Source organism: Gopherus flavomarginatus, chromosome 8 (assembly GCF_025201925.1).
Source record: "Gopherus flavomarginatus isolate rGopFla2 chromosome 8, rGopFla2.mat.asm, whole genome shotgun sequence".
Classification (NCBI taxonomy): domain Eukaryota; kingdom Metazoa; phylum Chordata; order Testudines; family Testudinidae; genus Gopherus; species Gopherus flavomarginatus.
Window position 1 is genome coordinate 1,099,591 of NC_066624.1, and position 18,829 is coordinate 1,118,419.

General features: G+C 46.3%; 1 protein-coding gene across 1 annotated transcript in view; it reads left to right on the top strand.

Annotated features, from left to right (window-relative positions):
- TEX11 (testis expressed 11) overlaps window positions 1-18,829 on the top strand; it is a 138,212-nt gene that overhangs the window by 15,146 nt on the left and 104,237 nt on the right. The window contains exons 8-11 of the mRNA XM_050964910.1: window positions 2,831-2,916; window positions 11,020-11,077; window positions 11,932-12,027; window positions 14,992-15,073. Of these exons, the coding sequence (XP_050820867.1) occupies window positions 2,831-2,916; window positions 11,020-11,077; window positions 11,932-12,027; window positions 14,992-15,073 (322 nt within the window). The remainder of the gene's footprint in view (window positions 1-2,830; window positions 2,917-11,019; window positions 11,078-11,931; window positions 12,028-14,991; window positions 15,074-18,829) is intronic.

Genomic DNA, 18,829 nt, shown 5'->3' on the forward strand with positions numbered 1-18,829 from the left:
ATCATTAAAGTGACCCAGTGGGTTTTTGTATTGCTGCTTTTCGTTTCATTTTAAATGTTACATGTTTTCCAGCGAAACTCTTCCATTAAATAGTGTTAAACTTGATGGCTTAGAACAGTGGCTCTCAAACGTTCCTGCTAAGGTCTCTAGGTAATGTTTTAAGAGGGAGACATGGAACAGAGGGTGGTTCTTCAGTGACTTGATAACTGAATCTTGAATGTCACTGGATTGATCTGCTTGAGAATCTTGGGTGGGCCTAGGTATTGGTGATCCAGCTTAGCCGATGCTCAGGTTGATTTGAGATTCTAAATTGATAACCAGACCTTGCTGGTTGATAACTGGAGCAGATAACTGATGCTAAAGTTAGGTGCAGCCTGGTGACCCCAATCAGCTTAATGCTTGTAGACCACATCTGCCTGCAGAAGTTCACACTGGAAAGTGGGTGCTGACTGGTGGCTGGCTGGTTTTGTTAAGACAGGTGTGGGTCAAGAAGCCACCCTCTGTTCTTTGTGGTATTATGATAAGCTATTGGCAGTCTTGATGCCTATCTGGATAAATGCATCCAGCCCAGTCGGGGATTCTGTGCCAGCTCCTCCTTGAGTCCATCATTTACACCCAGCTGGAAGTGATAGCACTGAGTGGCCTTGTTCCAGTTTGTATCTGTTACCTGGTGCTGAAATTCTGCAGTGTAGTGAGCAGCCGGGTGGCATCCTGCCTCAATACCTGGTGTGTGGCTTCTGCTGTATGTTACTATTTGGGTTGTTGAAGGTTATTGAAGTAGCTTGGATAAATTCCTTGAACTGATGCAAGAGGGGACTAGATTTCTCAAGCAGTGGAGAATCCCAGGTCAACGCTTCCCCAGTGAACAGACTAATGATGAGTCCCACTGTGATTTGGTTGGCAGGAAATGACTGTGAGCACAGCAGGAACAGGAACTGCTGCTGGTTTGAGAACCCACAGTATTTTCCACACTTACCATCAAATTTGTCAGACAATTGGGATATTCGATACTCAATGGACCTGAGTCACTGATGGGGTGGCTTGTGCCTGCGGCACTACATTCTGTGCCTGAAGGGCATGGACCTGGCTTTAATAGATTCTTCAGGGTGCTCGCTAACTCTGCCAAAGAGGCATCAATTTCAGTGTGGTCCATTCTGCAGCTAAACTACATCTTGTCTTTTTGGGCTGCTCAAACTGTCATGCACCAGAGTGTGACCAGTCATACCTAGTGATCGTAGCAGTGGCGGTCAGACCTAATGGTTGGATTCAGTGTCAGAGGCCAGGGGCAGCACTGAGGGTTAGAGCCGGAGCTAGGAACCAGGGGTTGGGACCAGAGCTGGGAACTGAGCAGGAGTGGAGCAAGGCTGGGAGGAAGGCATATAGGATCACAGCTGCAGGCATAAGTGTTAGAGCCTCCAGCGACTTGCTGCTGAGCTTAAATGCAGACCTGTAGTGATCTTGAAGCCAGTTGGGTGGGCTGGGCTGGCCAGTCAGGTGATTCTGTTGCAGCCTTATGGCTGAACTGGCTAGCCCCAGGTAGAGCCCTGCAAATCTATGGATATCCACTTCCTATCCATGGACCGTTTTTGCGGGTAGTAGATTGGATGCAGGGCTCTAGTCACTGGTGGTGCCTGGCTCGTGGTGTCTGGCTTGGGAAGCCTGGGGGGCACAGCACGCTCGAGACTGGTGGCCAGCAGCCAGTGGCTGAGGCTGGGCAGCAGATCAGAGTTGGAGCTGTCCAGCACCCACTTGCTGTGCCACTTCCTGTCCAGCAGCTTAGGCCCCTCAGGCAGCGCCAGCGTTCCCATCATGGCCCGGCCCGGCAGCACTGGCCATGCCCCCACTCCTGGGCCTGGCCCGCCGGCTCCTGGGCAGCAGGGCCTGCCTGCAGCCATGGGGATTGGAACGGGTGGGGCCCTGGCACCCCATTCCTCCAACACACTGTGATGCAACACGCACTGATGTGCCATTGCTCACGAGCCCCCTGGGAGCAGCATGCAATGCAACGTTCCTTCCTCCAAGCAACCCCTTCTGCGCTGCCTCTTCTCCTTGAGACCCTGCCCTCATGTTGCCCCTTACCCCCAGTCCTCATCCTCATGCTGCCTCTTCCCTGCAAGACTCCACCCCCCCCCCACTAGCTCCCTTCCCCTCCTCCGCCCATTGCTTGTCCTGTGAGACAGCTTGCTTCTGTGTGTGTGAGTGCAGATACAGGTAAAAGACAGCTAGCGGATTGGATCGCATGTTGATCCTGGCGGATGCGGATTGGATGTACATCCACTTTTTTGTATCTGTGCAGGGATCTAGTCCCAGGCTTAACTGAGGTAACTCAGGTTCCTAATGCTTACACACAGAGGAGCTAATGAAGCAGCAGTATTCTGAAATATCTAATATTGGAAGGACCTTTTCCCTCAAACTGTACAGTGCAACAGTTCCTGCTTTTGTGATGGATTCTTATTCGCTCCCGAGTGTTTAGCTCCCTAGTGTTTCCTCTCCTATTCTAATTTCCCTTTTTTAGTTGTCTCTGTTCAATTACTTTGTCATATTTATTGATGGAAGTGGGCTGCAACATGTACTCGATCAGTTCAGCTGTTATGTGTGACCTTGAGGGATTTATTCATTAATGCTGCTTTAGTTTCCCATAGAACAACAATAGAACAATTTTATTCAGATTCCTTTTCCCTCCTATAAAATCAGCTCTGATAGTGGTGGGTGTTGGTGGGTGTAGCTTTCATATAAAAAGTATTTTAAGTGTGTCTGAGACTCAACTGCCTTAGATTTCTTAAAGTCACTACAAGAACCTAACAGGAGAAGCACTTTTTTTTAATTGCAGACCTGTTATCTATCAATCCTCTGCTATAACTTTGGAGTGGAAACCTATGAACAAAAGGGGTATGAACAGAGCTCCTTCTGGCTCAGGTAATGTAAAAGGGAAAACAAAATGCAAAGTATTTTTTTCTGACAAAATAGCAAATGTGACAGAAGGAATAGGAAAAAGCAATTTTTACTTTTTGGATTTCATTTAAAAAGTGCAAAATTTTGTAAAAAAAAAAAAAAATTCTTCGTGAAAATTTTTGTTTTTGAAAAAGCAGTTTCCTGATGGGGGAAAAAGTTCTTTGAAATTTTTCATCTGGCTCTAGTATTAAATGAATCAATCTGTAACCCTTCTGCCAGTCAGAGTTGGCAGAAACAAGGGCCGGGTTCAGTATCTAGGGGTTCCTTTCCAACAATACAACACAAAACAGTCTTGAGCCTCCACCCAATGACCTGCGACAATTACACACAACCCCCTGGGCACCTCTAAGAGGCAATAAGGAGGGAAGTAACATAGCATTAATTTGGGAAAACAACGCAAACAGAGTTCATAAACATAAACCATGAGCAAAAGACCCAACCCCTAAGTAAGTTGGGCAGTGTCCTTTCCCCTCAGATTCTTCAGGGCAACAACCCAAAAGTCCCTTTAATATGCCTGTCCAATCTCTGCACCCCACTCACAGTTGCTGTCCTTGATCAGTGCTGCCCCAGAGTTCAGAGGTTCATCTGCAGAGTTCACCTCCCCTCCTGGGTGGAGGGAGTGGTAAGGAGACACCTTACATGCTCTGCTGCTTGGACACTCAGTTGCCCACGCCTCTCTGCCAGCTTTCCTGCTGGCCACTTGTCATGCCTCTCCACCAGCTGCCTTGTGGGCTGCTTGTTGCACCTCTCTGCCAGTCTTCAGGGCCCACCACTTAACACAGCTTTCAGTGATTTCAGCTCTCAGTGATTTCAGCTGTTAGTGTGGGAGCCTCACTGCTGGTACACGCTGGGCAGTCTTTTACATCAGAGACACTGTCCCAAAGCAGGTCTAATACTTAGACCCAGGTATCAGTGATTTCAGCTCTGCAGCATGTAACAAGACTGTCAATTGAATCTGAATTAGCTCTTTTATTACATAGTGGAGAGAGGAAGGGTCAAATGGTGTCTAGGACCCTTAAGCCAGGCCCACACCACCAGGTGCAAGTACCTGTCGCCACTCTCTCTCAACTCACTGGGTTTTGGAACTCATGTTCCCTGCCTACCGAGTGCCATTACGTTGAGGGTGAGTCCCTCCAGCAGGTTATAACAGGTACAGTTCTGCTGCCCTTGATTCACACAAAAAGGGTAACAACCTTTATTACTCCTGCCTTTATAACAAGAAGACTGGGATCCAACACCAGCCAAAAGTGATCATTTGGGCAAGCAATCCCATCATGCGAGGACCTAGGCAGAGTGGGTGTGCCCTTGCAAATGAGATCAGCTCCTGAAGTCCTCTTCCACAGCTCATCACAGATGTCAGGGGAGAGCTCATTCAGGCTATGTCTACACTATGGGATAATTTCGAAATAACATAAACCGGTTTTATAAAACAGATATTATAAAGTCGATTGCACGCGGCCACACTAGGAACATTAATTCGGCGGTGTGCGTCCATGGTCCGAGGCTAGCATCGATTTCCGGAGCGTTGCACTGTGGGTAGCTATTCCGTAGCTATCCCATAGTTCCCGCAGTCTCCCCTGCCCCTTGGAATTCTGGGTTGAGATCCCAGTGCCTGATGGGGCAAAAATCATTGTCGCGGGTGGTTCTGGGTACAGCCTCACCCCTCCCTTTGTGAAAGCAGCAGACAACAATTTCACGCCTTTTTTCCTGGGTGAACTGAGCAAACGCCATAGCACAGCAAGCATGGACCCTGCTCAGATCAATAGCTCAATCGTGGACGTTGTAAACACCTTGCGCATTCTCGTGCTGTCTATGGTGAACCATGAACTGCAAAGGCAGGCGAGGAGGAGGCAGCTACGGCAGCGCGGCGACGAGAGTGATGAGGACATGGACACTGAATTCTCCCTAACCGCAGGCCCCTGTGCTTTGGAGCTCCTGCTGGTAATGGGGGAGGTTCTACCCATTGAACGCCGATTTTGGGCCCGGGAAACAAGCACAGACTGGTGGGACCGCATAGTTTTGCAGGTGTGGGACGATTCGCAGTGGCTGCGAAACTTTCGCATGCATAAGAGCACTTTCTTTGAACTTTGTGACTTGATTTCCCCTGTCCTGAAACGCCATAATACCAAGATGAGAGCAGCCCTCACAGTGGAGAAGCGAGTGGCAATAACCCTCTGGAAAGTTGCAACGCCAGACAGCTTCCGGTCAGTCGGGAATCAATTTGGAGTGGGAAAATCTACTGTGGGGGCTGCTGTGATGCAAGTAGCCAAAGCAATCATTAAGCTGCTGCTACGAAAGGTTGTGACTCTGGAAAACGTGCAGCTCATAGTGGATGGCTTTGCTGCAATGGGATTCCCTAACTCTGGGGGGGCCGATAGATAGAACCCATATCCCTATCTTGGCACCGGAGCACCAGGGCACCCAGTACATAAACTGCAAGGGGTACTTTTCAATGGTGCTGCAAGCACTGGTGGATCACAAGGGACGTTTCACCAACATCCACGTGGGATGGCCAGGAAGGGTTCATGACGCTCGCGTCTTCAGAAGCACTACTCTGTTTAAACGGCTGCAGCAAGGGACTTAGTTCCCAGACCAGAAAATAACAGTTGGGGATGTTGAAATGCCTGTAGTTATCCTGGGTTACCCAGCCTACCCCTTGATGCCATGGCTTATGAAGCCATACACAGGCAGTCTGGACAGTAGTCAGGAGTTGTTCAGCTACAGGCTGAGCAAGTGCAGGATGGTGGTAGAATGTGCATTTGGCCGTTTAAAGGCTCGCTGGCGCACATTACTCGCTCAGACCTCAGCCAAACCACTGTCCCCTTTGTTATTGCTGCTTGCTGTGTGCTCCACAGTCTCTGTGAGAGTAAGGGGTGGGAGGCTGAGGCAAATCACCTGGCCGCTGATTACGCGCAGCCAGACACCTGGGCGATTAGAAGAGCTCACCAGGAAGCGGTGCGCATCAGAGAAGCCTTGAAAATGAGTTTCATCATGGGCCAGGGTACGATGTGACTGCTGTGTTTGTTTCCCCTTCATGAACCACCCCCCCTTTATTGACTCCTTCCCTGTAAACAACCCACCCTCCCCCTTCGATTACAGCTTGCTTAAGGAAATAAAGTCACTATCATTTAAAAAGTATGTATTCTTTATTAAAAAGTAATTATAAAAAGAGGCAGAGAATTAACAAGGTATCCCGGGTGTGGTTTGGGAGGAGGATAGGAGGGAAGAAAAAGGCCATTAAGCACATTTCAATGTAATGACAGCCTTTTGATTGGACTGTCCACGGGGGTGGAGTGGGCGGGTGCACAAAGCCTTCCCCCACGCGTTCTTACACATCTGGGTGAGGAATATATGGAACGTGGTGAGGGTGGTTACATAGGGGCTGCAGCGGCACTCTGTGACCCCGCTCCTCTTCCTGAAGATCCACCAGACGTCGGAGGATATCACTTTGATCACGCAGCAGCCCCAGCGTTGGATCCCGCCACCGCTGATCTTCCTGCCTACACCTCTGATCTTCCTGCCGCCACCTCTCATCTCGAGCGTCTCTCCTATCCTCACGTTCACTGGCATCTTTCCTGTACTTTGCTACCACATCCTTCCACTCCTTCAGATGAGCTCTTTCATTGCGGGTTACTTCCATGATTTCAGAGAACATTTCATCTCGCGTCCTCTTCTGCCTCCGCCTTATCTGAGCTAGCCTTTGGGATGGAGTAGGGAGGCTTGAAAAATGTGCAGCTGCATGAGGGAGGGAAAAAAGGGAGAGAAGTATTTAAAAAGATACATTTTATAGAACAACGGTTATACTCTTTCACAGTGAACAACACTATTCACCTTACATAGCACATGTGATTTCACTACAAGGTCGCATTTTGCATCTTAATATTGAGTGCCTGCGGCTCTGGTGTTACAGATCTCACAGACGCAGGTCTGGGAATCACAATTCAGCTTGCATGCGTCCATGGTAAGCCACTGTCTTTCAGCTTCTCCAGCCTTCATATACACAGTGCCCTCTGATGCTTCTTTCCTGTTAACAAGCAGCAGCAGACGCCAACCCCTCCCCGCCCCTCCCCAATCCGATTCTCTAGGATTGCTTTACCCCTCCCCCCACCGCATGGCTGGTATAATGGAAGATCACTGCTAATCACCCCCCTTTTCCCGCCCCCCCCCCGCCACCGCGTGGCTGCTAGCTGGGAAGATTGCTGCTGGCCAAACGCTAAAAAGCTCAGCGCTATCCTTCCTCCCCTCCCCCCGCTTGGCTACGTGCAAGGAAGAATTTCTTTTAAGCAACAGCCCAGTAGGAAAATGCCCATCTCTGTCCCCTTAATTAAATTCCTTAATTTCAACCAGGTTACCATGAACGATATCACTCTGCTGAGAATAACAGAGCGAGATAAAGAACGGATGTTTCTTGAATGCCAGCAATCACCGGGACCACACGCAGCTATGCTTTGTCATGCAATGATACCCGATTATTGCTACATGCATGGCGTGGTAAAGTGTCCTACCATGGTGGACGGAACAAGGCTTCCTTGCCCAGAAACCTTCTGCAAAGGCTTTTGGAGTACCTCCAGGAGCGCTTCATGGAGATGTCCCTGGAGGATTTCCGCTCCATCCCCAGACATGTTAACAAACTTTTCCAGTAACTTTACTGGCTGCGAATGCATCTCAAGCCCTCATGGCAAATCAATCATTAAAAAACGCTTGCTTTTAAACCATGTTTTATATTTACAAAGGTACACTCACCAGAGGTCACTTCCATGGCTTCACTATCTGGGCTAGTGGCTTGGGAGGGTAATTCCGTCTGGGTCACAAAAAGCTCCTGGCTATTGGGACTAACGGAGTGCTGTGTGCTCGCTGCAAGGTTGTCGTCCTCTTCCTCAGCCTCTTCCTCATCTTCCCCCTCCGCTGAAACCTCAGCCATGGTTGAGATTATAACCCCCACCTCGGAATCCACGGACAAGGGGGGGGGGTAGTGGTGGTGCAGCCCCCTAAAATTGCATGCAGCTCAGTGTAGAAGCGGCATGTTTTCGGCCCTGACCTGGATCTTCCGTTTGCTGCTTTGGTTTTCTGGTATGCTTGTCTGAGCTCCTTAACTTTCACTCTGCACTGCACTGAGTCCCTGGTGTGACCTTTTCCCATCATGGCCTTTGAAATTTTTTCAAATATTTTTTCATTTCATCTTTTGGAACGGAGTTCTGTTAGCACTGAATCCTCTCCCCATATAGAGATAAGATCCAGTATCTCCCGTGCGGTCCATGCTGGAGCTCTTTTTCTGTTCTCAGGAGACTGCATTGTTACCTGTGCTGATGAGCTCTGCGTGGTCACCTGTGCTGATGAGAGCTCCACGCTGGCCAAACAGGAAATGCAATTCAAAAGTTCGCGGGGCTTTTCCTGTATACCTGGCCAGTGCCTCTGAGTTCAGATTGCTGTCCAGAGCGGTCACAATGGTGCACTGTGGGATACCACCCGGAGGCCAATAACGTCGATTTGCGGCCACACTAACCCTAACCCGATATGTTAATATCGATTTTAGCGTTACTCCTCTCGTTGGGGAGGAGTACAGAAATCCATTTAAAGAGCCCTTTAAATCGATATAAAGTGCATTGTAGTGTGGACGGGTACAGCTTTAAATCAGTTTAACACTGTTAAAATCGATTTAACTGCGTAGTGTAGACCAGGCCTCAAACTCTGCTTACAGATTTAAAGCTCTACTTGGCTGAGCAAATCTAGGCCTACACCCAGCTCAGTGGCTTTTCTCTGTTTACAAGCACATTCTTTCATGTCAACCTCACTGTTATCTCAATATCAGGCATCCCTTTCACATGGATTTTCATGTTCTGACAAGAGGTCCCTTCTTTGCATGTAGAAATATTCATGGCTCTCCTTAATTCTATCCATACTTATTCTCCCAAGAAGGCTGTGCTCTAGGGAGATTGTTCCCAGCTAGTGCCCCTTTCATAATGCCATGGTGATGGTTGCACCTTAAGAGATGTGAAAAGTGTAGAAAAATGCAGAAAAATAATGTCAGTATTATATGCATTTGCTAAAAGTAGTCTTTGAATTGCTCATAAAAGATCTACATACCAAAAGCCATAATTATGTTGATGAAAGTTTGTTTCATTTATTAGTTCTCCCTACTTTAGTTTTCTCAGCCACATTCTTTGGGCTACAAGAGCACAGGCAGCTCTGCAACTGGCCTGGTGCCTTTACTGCTCACTCACTGTTACATGTGACCTTGACAGATTTATTAGGTTTCCAATGTTGGCAACTTGGAGAGAATCCACAAAACAGCAACACAAATGATTTGTCTATCTATTTGGGCTAAATGACAACATGCTAACTATCTACATATATTATAAGGTGTATATTCCAATGTGGGAAAGGAATTGTAAGGAGTGGTGAGATGGGGACCAGGAAGCAGTGCAAGACATTTGGGCTATCAGGAAAAATTATCCTGTGCCAGACTCAGAAAATCAGAATGGATTTTTTAAAAGAAGTATTCAGAAGAAATCAACTTGACAATGTCCCCTTTAATCTCAAACATTTAATGATCATAGATATGGAGTCAAGGAAGTCTTGAAGTAGTTTTAGGGTTAGTTAAAACTGATATTTTGGAGAACATCTCTTTATTTTGTTCCATGTACTTAGAAGATGGGATACTAAGTGCTCACAAATACCAATGAGAAAATCTTTGGAGTACTGAACTAACCTTTGCAAAGCACAAACATTTGCCTGGATAGAATGTTATAGCACCATCTAGTAGGATTAATGTTATCTCATACTGAGAAAATATCAATTCTGGGAATAAATTTCCACAGACAGAGGCAGATTAAGGTTTCATGGGGCCCTGGGCCAGAGCATGTGGGGAGCCCCCTCCCCACACCTTCTGCCTGTGGCCCTGCCCAGGGTCCCACACCATTCTGTCCCTTTCTCCTGTTCCACCCACGGTTCTTCCCCATTCCACCCAGTCACTGCAGCCGTCCTTTGTTCCTTTCTATCCCCCACCCTCGTGGCCTCAGACTGGAGAAGCTCTTTTTCTCCCACCACAGGGCCCTGTTTTGATGAACATTGTGTGTGTGAGAGAGAGAAGGCAGAGTACACACAAATGGAGAACAGACAACACAGAGAGAGAGAGAGGCAAAGACAAAAAGCAAGAAAGCCAAGCAGTAGCCTGTGAGCACAGCACGACCTGAGAAAAGCCAGTGAGAGCTGTTCAGACTGTTGGCTAAAAAGATTTAGGATGCAAGCTAAGAATTTGATTCTTTTGTTCTAGGTTTCTCCTGTGTTTGGAGAAGCAGGATTTTGCACAGTCCTTGTAAATAAACAAGTTTGCATTAAAGAAAATATTAGGCTCCATCAATTTCTTCTTCCAGCTGGAACATCTCAAGGGCCCAGAAATTTGACTAGCCACTCGTGAAAAAGGGGCAGCACTACGTATCTACCTCAAAGCGGGGTTATGAAGCTTAATTAACTAACTTGAGTGAAGCAGAAAGAACTTAGTGCAATTCAGATCTGGGGGTTTAGAAGGCAAATTAAATCCTCTGTTCTTAGACAATGTTGAATACTGTGTATGAGTGTGTGCGCTGTCTTGTTGTTTTGTCCCATGATAATCGTATCAGGCTGTGAAGTTCAAGAATGAATTCAGTTACTCTTACAGCATCCTTTGTAAGGACACCTTGAGACAAAGTGCTAAATTTGAAGAGTATCACTTTCTTTACCATATGACATTCAAAAGTGTTGACAGATGTTAGAGCCTGCTTCTGACACAGCTTACACAGATGACATATCTTGGTCCTATCTCTATTGATTTTCATTACTGTAGTGTGCCCTGTTGGCAGTCTCATGGATATTATTAAAGGATATTATTTTCTGATGCTTTGATATCAATCAGATACCTTGTGACCATTTATTTTAGTTAATATTTTCCTCTGTGTGCTCTATGTGGCTCCTAACAATAAATGAAATGGAAAAGGTAAGTATGAGCTCACTGCATAGCTCAGAAAGCTGACTGAGTTCTTCTTACATCTCTTAGCCCATATAATTCTGATTTTGTCTTTTAAATTGTAGCCAGAGTTATGAGATTGGGAAAATGGATAAGAAGTATTCTCCCGGGGAAGATATGCAGGTAAGAAATACACATACAGAAACTTCTGAATTACACACAGACTAATAGCAGGATGTCATTAGTGCTAGTCCTGCTCTGCAGCCCCCACTGCCTCTCTGTGCCAGTCTTGAGCCTCCCCTCATAGCTCTGCCAGTGGTTATCCATCCTGATCTTTAGCACTTCCTGCTATTCTAGTCCCACAGAATGGTAGTAGAGTGTAAATCATTCTCTACTAGATACTAGGCTGAGTCTGAGACCGAGCCATTGTTGTGTGTGTCCTTAGTCATAGTGGAACCTAGATTTTCATGCAGATGTAAAGCTAGTGCATTAATACTATACTCCAGCTAGTGTATTTGGAGAAGAATTACGTTATAACCCATAGGCTCCATCTTGACTGGGAAAAGTGGTCACGTTAGGTTAGGTTTAGTGAATGTGTGTTACTTGAGTCTGACCTAAACTTGATCTTTTTCTTAGTTTAAATGAACTTTGAACTTGACCAGCTAAATTGAGCTAAAGGTTATCCTGCATCTACAGAAGGAAGAAGGTCAAGTTTAGGTCAGGCTTAGTTAGCAAGTTTATTAAGCCTGACCTAAACTTAACCAGTTTACCATGTCAAGGCAAATCTTCAGAAGGGATAAGAGTACAATTGTTATGATGATAGTGCCTAGCAGTCCCAATCAAGGAACAACACGTTGTGCTTGGCACTGTACATCTAGTAACAGAGAAGACAGTCCTTGGCCCAGTGTGCTTACAGTGAATATTATTCACAGCGTATATTTCCATCTCCTTCATTTCCACTCCTTTGTGCAATATTTAAGTGTTGTTTTTGGTTATTTCATTTGTGTTTAATGATTCACTTTTTCTTTTCTTTCTAGGCTAAAGTGCTGCGGTTATTAGCCACTGTCTATTTGGAGTGGGATTGCGAACAGTATCAAGACAAGGCTCTCACAGCTATAAGCCTGGCTAACGAGGTTGTAACTTACTGTGATGTCTAAGCAGGCTGGATTGATTTAAGACACCAATTTTAATAATGATATAAATTGGCAAGCAGGAAACCTTGATTTAAATAGTCCTTTGACACCTTATAGACTAACAGATGTATTGGAGCATAAGCTTTCGTGGGTGAATACCCACTGTGTCAGACAAAATCACTGATGATGCGTTGAAGAGGTTTTAGCTGAGGACTGTAGGTGGTGACCAGTGGAGTTCTGTTGGTTTCTTTCTTGGGCTTGTCTTGCAGCAGGAGGCTTCTGGGTACACGTCTGGCTCTGCTGATTTGTTTCCTTATTACCTTATTACACTGCTCTACAGCCAAAATGCTTCTGAAATAAATGTAGTCCAACTTTACTAATTCTGGGTCACTGAGAACGAAAATGATGCTTAAAATTGTTAATTGGCTCTAGTTTTCAAGATATGCTATTGGGTCAGTATATACGACCCTTGACTTGGGAATGGCGGAGGATAAGTGAGTTATAAAGGGAAGAGATCTCAATTTAAACCAGAAATGACTAAAATACATCTTTGACTGGATCTATGAATAAATCTATGACTGGGTTTGGACAGTACTTGCTTTTTAGGCAAAACAATGAATGATGCAATCTGAAGCTGGTATTGCATCATACATGATATGAATTGCATCATGTTATTCCTAGAAGTCATGGATGATGCAATCATAACGAAGCTTACATCACTCTGCTGAACAAAGTGCCCTATGTCAGCTCCAGAAATCATACAGTGTTGTGCTTTCTTATTTGTCAGTGTTTGATTTTGCAAAGGGACACATTTCTGTTTAGCCAAAGTGAGCAGAGATGCCTCGTACTTGTGTAAACAGTGCAGATAACTTCTGCTATGTTTGCGGTGAAGTGACTTTTGCATCACAAAAGCGCAGTATAACCACTATGGTTAGGAAAGCCTATCACCTTTATTTTGGCTGCAAAATTGGAGATCAGGACAAGAGATGGGCCCCACACATATGCTGCAACACTTGTGCAACAAATCTTCGCCAGTGTTGAACAGGAAAAGGAAATCTATGCCTTTTGCAGTACCAATGATTTGGAGAGAGCCAACAGATCATACCAGCAATTTTTACTTCTGCATGGTGCCTCCAGTTGGGAAAGGTGTGTCAAAGAAGAAAAAGTGGACTGTGCATTATCCAAACATTCCATCAGCTATACGCCCAGTACCCCACGGAGAAGGACTGCCGGTTCCTGATGCACCAGAATCCTTCTCACTTGAGTCAGATGAGGAAGAGGAAGAGGATGAAACTTCTGGTCCTGAACCATCAATGTCATAGGACCCACATTTTCTCCCATCCTCCTCCTCTGAACCACACCTCATAACACAAGGTGAACTGAATGACCTTGTCAGGGATTTGGAACTACCCAAGAGTAAGGCAGAGCTGTTAGCCTCCAGACTACAGCAGTGGAATCTCCTGGCAGGCTATCAGGGCAAATGGAGCCCATCAATGCTTGCAGACTATTGCTGGACAGTGGCAAGAGCTGCTCCATTTACTGAATACAAGAGACAAGCCAAGAAGCGCCGAGTAGACACCGAATAGGACTAAACTATGTACATAATAGTTTTTTGCCTTTTGTTTCATAATTAATTTTATTTATATAACCCTTTTGCTGATTTTTTAAAGTGTTACATAAACAGGACAGGTGAAATATTATAATGTAAAGCAACCATAAACACATGAAAAGACCTAGGTTTACAATTTATGATTAAAACTCTACTATCTACACAATATACATAGACATAAAATGTAAAAACTTAAATATCTTAGAAACAGTAGCCAGTCAGTTTAATTGTCATATTTGAATTCAGCACATCAAAATACATAATAAATATCATATTTTTTCTCTGAAGCAGATGACTTCTCAAAAATTGTAGACCAGTGTTATTGCTCTTTGAGATATGTTGCACTTGTCCATTCTGTGACATGCCTTCCTATGCCTCTGCATCTGAGTTATAGTAAGAAGGAAGTGAAGGAGGCTGGAATCAACTCTGCTCTTCATACCTGCATGCAGTGGTGTGCAGCAGCAGGGGGAGCCCTAGCTACCCAATGGGTATCACTGAAGGAAATAGTTTCCAGTGACCATGTGGTGGACGTGCAGACACCACGAGTGGAATGGACATGTGCAACACATCTTGAAGAACAATTACACAACAGGTTAGAATTTTGCTGCCATCACTGTAGTTTCTAAGCACTGAAGTGCACAATCTCCTAAATTGCCTGGAATCCTACTTGTTGTTAATTCTACATTAATCCAGTTAATTCAAGCCCTTCTAGGGGAGGAGTGAATTCTGCCAGAATGTAGACATTCAGAACATACTCAGCCTTTATTTGGAAATGTCTATAGATGGATCCAGCAAGATCAGGTTGCTGTATTTTGCTCTTGAGACCTACTCAGAACCTCTTGGCAACATAAAAATTAAGACAGAAAAATGAAAACTTAAGACAGTGTGGAAAGATTGCCAGTTACATAGCCATTGCTTGGGACATTTAAAACTAGATTGGAGAATACTGTGGAGACTATGGGCACATCTTCACTAGCAGCACTTTAACGTGTCTTATGTAGTCGTGGCAGCATTCTGAAAAACCCAGCCCCATGAGGGGAATAGATACCAGTGTTGGGAGTGCGGCTCCCAGCACTGCTGCGCTGTCTACACTGGCACTTTACAGCGCTGAAACTTGCAGTGCTCAGGGGTGTGTTTTTTCACACCCCTGAGCGAGAAAGTTGCAGCGCTGTAAAGTGCCAGTGTACACAAGCCCTATGCTGTGGGGGGAAAAGCCTGTCCTGGCTAGAATTTCCTGACATTCTTTCATGTTTGTGAATGTGCTGGACTCTTGATAGGATTCAGCTGAAATTGTTCTCTGAGTTTAAAAAAATAATTTGGCTCTTCATGTAATGTCATTGTTTATCAATATGCAGGAGAAAATGCATCCAGCTGGGTTTTTCTTGAAAATTAAAATCCTTCTGAAAAATGCAGCATCTGATGAAGGCATCAGGACAGGTATATGAGCTCTGTATGTAATGTGGTTCAGAATAATGTCATTGCATTCCAGGCCCAAGAAGTAAGACTGAATGATGTGGGAGAGAGTTGAAATTAATCTCTCATCCATTATAGAAGAAAGGGACTTATTTGCTAAATGTTACAGCCTGGTTTTGGGATGTATGTGGTGTGGAAATCTGTCTAAAATTATTATAGCAATCCTTGGGAATACCGATGCTATTGAGGGCCTGGTGTAACTTTGAATAAAAGGAAAAAGTTACTTTTGCTGCTAAGTGACAGTTGTATGCATTTGCTGGGGGAGGACTTGTTAGTACTAAGATAGTGAAATGGCAGCTGTGTAAAAATGTTGGTAGTTTTAGACTTTGGGCTGTATTCACTCAGAATGAAATTAAATTTTGTGTAGAAGGCCAACACAGTTACTCCTCTGCTTGTGGGGGTAAGATACTACTGCACATGAGTAATGATGCAGAGTCTGGCTGAGTATAAGTAGAGTGGTCAAGATAGTGATTGGCCATGCGTTGATAAAATAAAGTTCTTCTTTGAGTAGTGTCCCTATGGGTCCTCCTGTGCTGCTGACTGGTGAACTTCGATAGCAGTGTCTCTTAGGCTCACACATGCGGTACCTATCCTCATGCTGTGCCACAAGGCTAGTCAGGCTAACCATCCTCAGTTCTTTCTCTACAGAAAAGAAGAAAAAATAAAAGAAAAAGGAATTTTTTCTTCCATCGTCCCTGGCGGGGGTGGGAGACCCCCGTGGACAAGGGTGTGCCTGGCTCTTGGGGGCATCAAAAAGTGTCATACTTGCAGCAAGGCAATCCCAGTCACAGACAAGAACTCTCAATACATTTTCTGCCTTGGCGGGGGCCACATTCAACAAAAGAGTTCCCTCTGCCAACAACTTGGACTGAGATCCCACAAAGACCGAGAGCTTCACCAGAAGATCATCTTCATGGGTGAGGATCTCCAACCACTGTCACCAGTCAGGCGTGAGTCTTCCTCCCAGCCTTCAACTTCAAAGGATAGTGGGTCAAGAAAGCGGTCTGGGAACTCCTTTCAAATGCTAAAGAAGAGAATGGGAAGTCTCCTCAGCAAGCCCAGGGATAACTGAAACCGATCACCATCTCGCTCAGTATCCTTGGCACTACAGGCACTGAGGTCATCTGGCACCCATAGCTCATAGCAACCGTTGGCACCTGGAGCTGCTGATAGGCCCATGGAACCCTTGGGCATGGGCACCGAGTCTCTGGTACGGAAGGATAAGGGCAAATGCCCTAAACTGCTCCCAGAATGTGAACCGTTAGTGGTAATACCAGTGGCACTGACCTACCTGGCACGAGACAGATCGATATGGGCAAGATGCTGGGATGCTCGGTGCCGACAGAACTCCAGCAGACCAGGGACCTGTTATATTGGAAGTTCCAAACTCGCCACCCCTCGGTACTCAGATGATGGCACCGAGCCATGGTTGCTCAAGAGGAATTTCCCTACAATCCTGCTACGCTCCTCCATGGTTAAGCAAAGGGTCTGACAATGAATCAGATGGGGCTTCTGAGTACTCCTCCTGGGCTCCAGACAGGACCCAATACCAACAGAGTCCAGGATTGTACCACCAGATGGCACTGCTGCCATCCTGGTATGGTCACCCATGGGCACCTCCACCAGGCCCTGTGCCACCACAGTGGCCCTACAGGGACCACTGGACAGCTCATCGCCAGCATTCCTCCAGGGCACTGCGTGTCATCAGAGAACTTCACAGACAGCCTCCCTCAGCTATAGCATCATGAGCCTCAGTACCCTTAGAGGTTGTGGAGCAGGAGATGGATGCTGAGGAGGAGATCGCACACAATGCCATATCCTCCTCTTCGCCAGATAAGGCAGTCATGCCATCACAGCCCTCCATAGCAGATGATTTTCTCCTGTTCCTGGAGCTGGCAAAGAGAGTGGCTGACACCCTCCGTATACCATTGGAGGAGGTTAAGGATATGCACCACCAACTTATGGTATCCTTCATGTCTCATCCACCTCCAAAGTCATCCTCCCGATTAATGAGGCCATCGTAGACCCTACTAAGGCAGTGTGGGAACCCCAGGCCTCGATGGTCCCAACTTGCAAGCAAGTGGACAAAAAATACTGTGTCCCCACAGAGGAATCGCCAAGAAGACTGATGCCTCCCTCCACTTCCTGAAGGATTCCAGGCCGCTCTGAGATCACTGGGAGTTTATACACCAGTGCAAAAGAGACGATTCAGCTCACAATACCAACATAGGCAGTATTCAGCACTGTTCCCTGTGCAGCAGCAGTATGAGCCCCAGAGGAAGAAGGAGAGATTCTCGAAGTGGAAGCCCTCAGGCTCCCAGTCCTTGGCCTAACCACCTGCCCCTAAGCACCACTTTTGACGAGGAGGTCGAGGTGCCATGAGACCACTCCTCACTATCACTTGTGACCACACACCTATTTGGCCACAGTTTGGCAGCATACTGCAGTGCCCGGGAGCACGTAATGTTGGACATATGAGTCCTAGAGATTGCCAGATCTGGATATTACATCCATTTCACCTCCTACCTCCTGCACAACATTCTTCCCTGTCCCTCTTCAGGGACTCTTCTCACGAGAGTCTACTGTGGCAGGACATAGACCGCCTCCTGCAGTTAGGAGCCATAAAACCAGGACCTCAGCATCTACGAGGCTAGGGGTTCTGCTCTTCGTACTACTTAATACCCCGAAGGAAAGGAGGTTGGAGACCCATCCTGGACCTAAGAACTCTCAACAAGTTTGTCAAAACTCAGACATTCAAGATGGTCACGCTGTTGATGATCATTCTGTCACTGGAACAGGGAGACTGATTTTCAGCCCCCAACCCACAAGATGCGTATTTTCACATCTCAATACTACTGGCTCTCAGACATTTCCTCAGGTTTACTCTGGGAAACAACCATTACCAATACAGAGTCCTTCCCTTCGGACTTTCATCGACCCCGAGAGTATTTTTCCAAAGTTCTCAGTGGTGGTCACCCATTTAAGATCTCAAGGGATGATGATCTATCCTTACCTAGACAATTGTCTCCTCAAAGTCTAGTTGCTTCAGGAGGCTCGTCGAGCCACTGAAGAGACAATAACCTTGTTCAAGGATCTGGGACTACAGATCAACTCGCAGAAGTCAACCCTTATGCCAGTGCAATACCTGGAATTTAGAGGGGCCGACCCAGACGCACAACAAGCCAAAGGCTTCCTACCTCAGGACAGATTTCACTCCCTGGTATCTCTTATAGACGCAACTCAATACAGCCATCAAGTGCCAGCCAGAACCTGCCTCCAGCTTCTGGGGCATATGACTGCCGGCATGGCGGTGATTCCTCATGTCAGACTTCACACGTGATGCCTACAGCTGTGGGTCAGCTTGGTTTACAGACTGAACAGGGACAGTCTGGCCAGACCCCGTCACTACCCACCAGGGTCAAAAACTCCCTGGACTGGTGAAAAGACCCAACCAATGCATACAAAGGGATCCTCTCCCTACAGGGGCCACCTTTGTTGCTCCTTGTCATGGACACATCCCTCCTAGGATGAGGCGCACATTTGAACAGTCTCACAGCACGAGGCAAATGGTCGCTGGCAGAGATCTCCCTTCATATCAATCTCCTTGCATTGAGAGCGATCAGGAATGCCTGTACAGATTTCCTCCTGCTGATAGCAAGCTCACATATAAAGGTCCTGATGGACAACATAGCCTGCATGGGTTACATAAGTCTTCAAGGA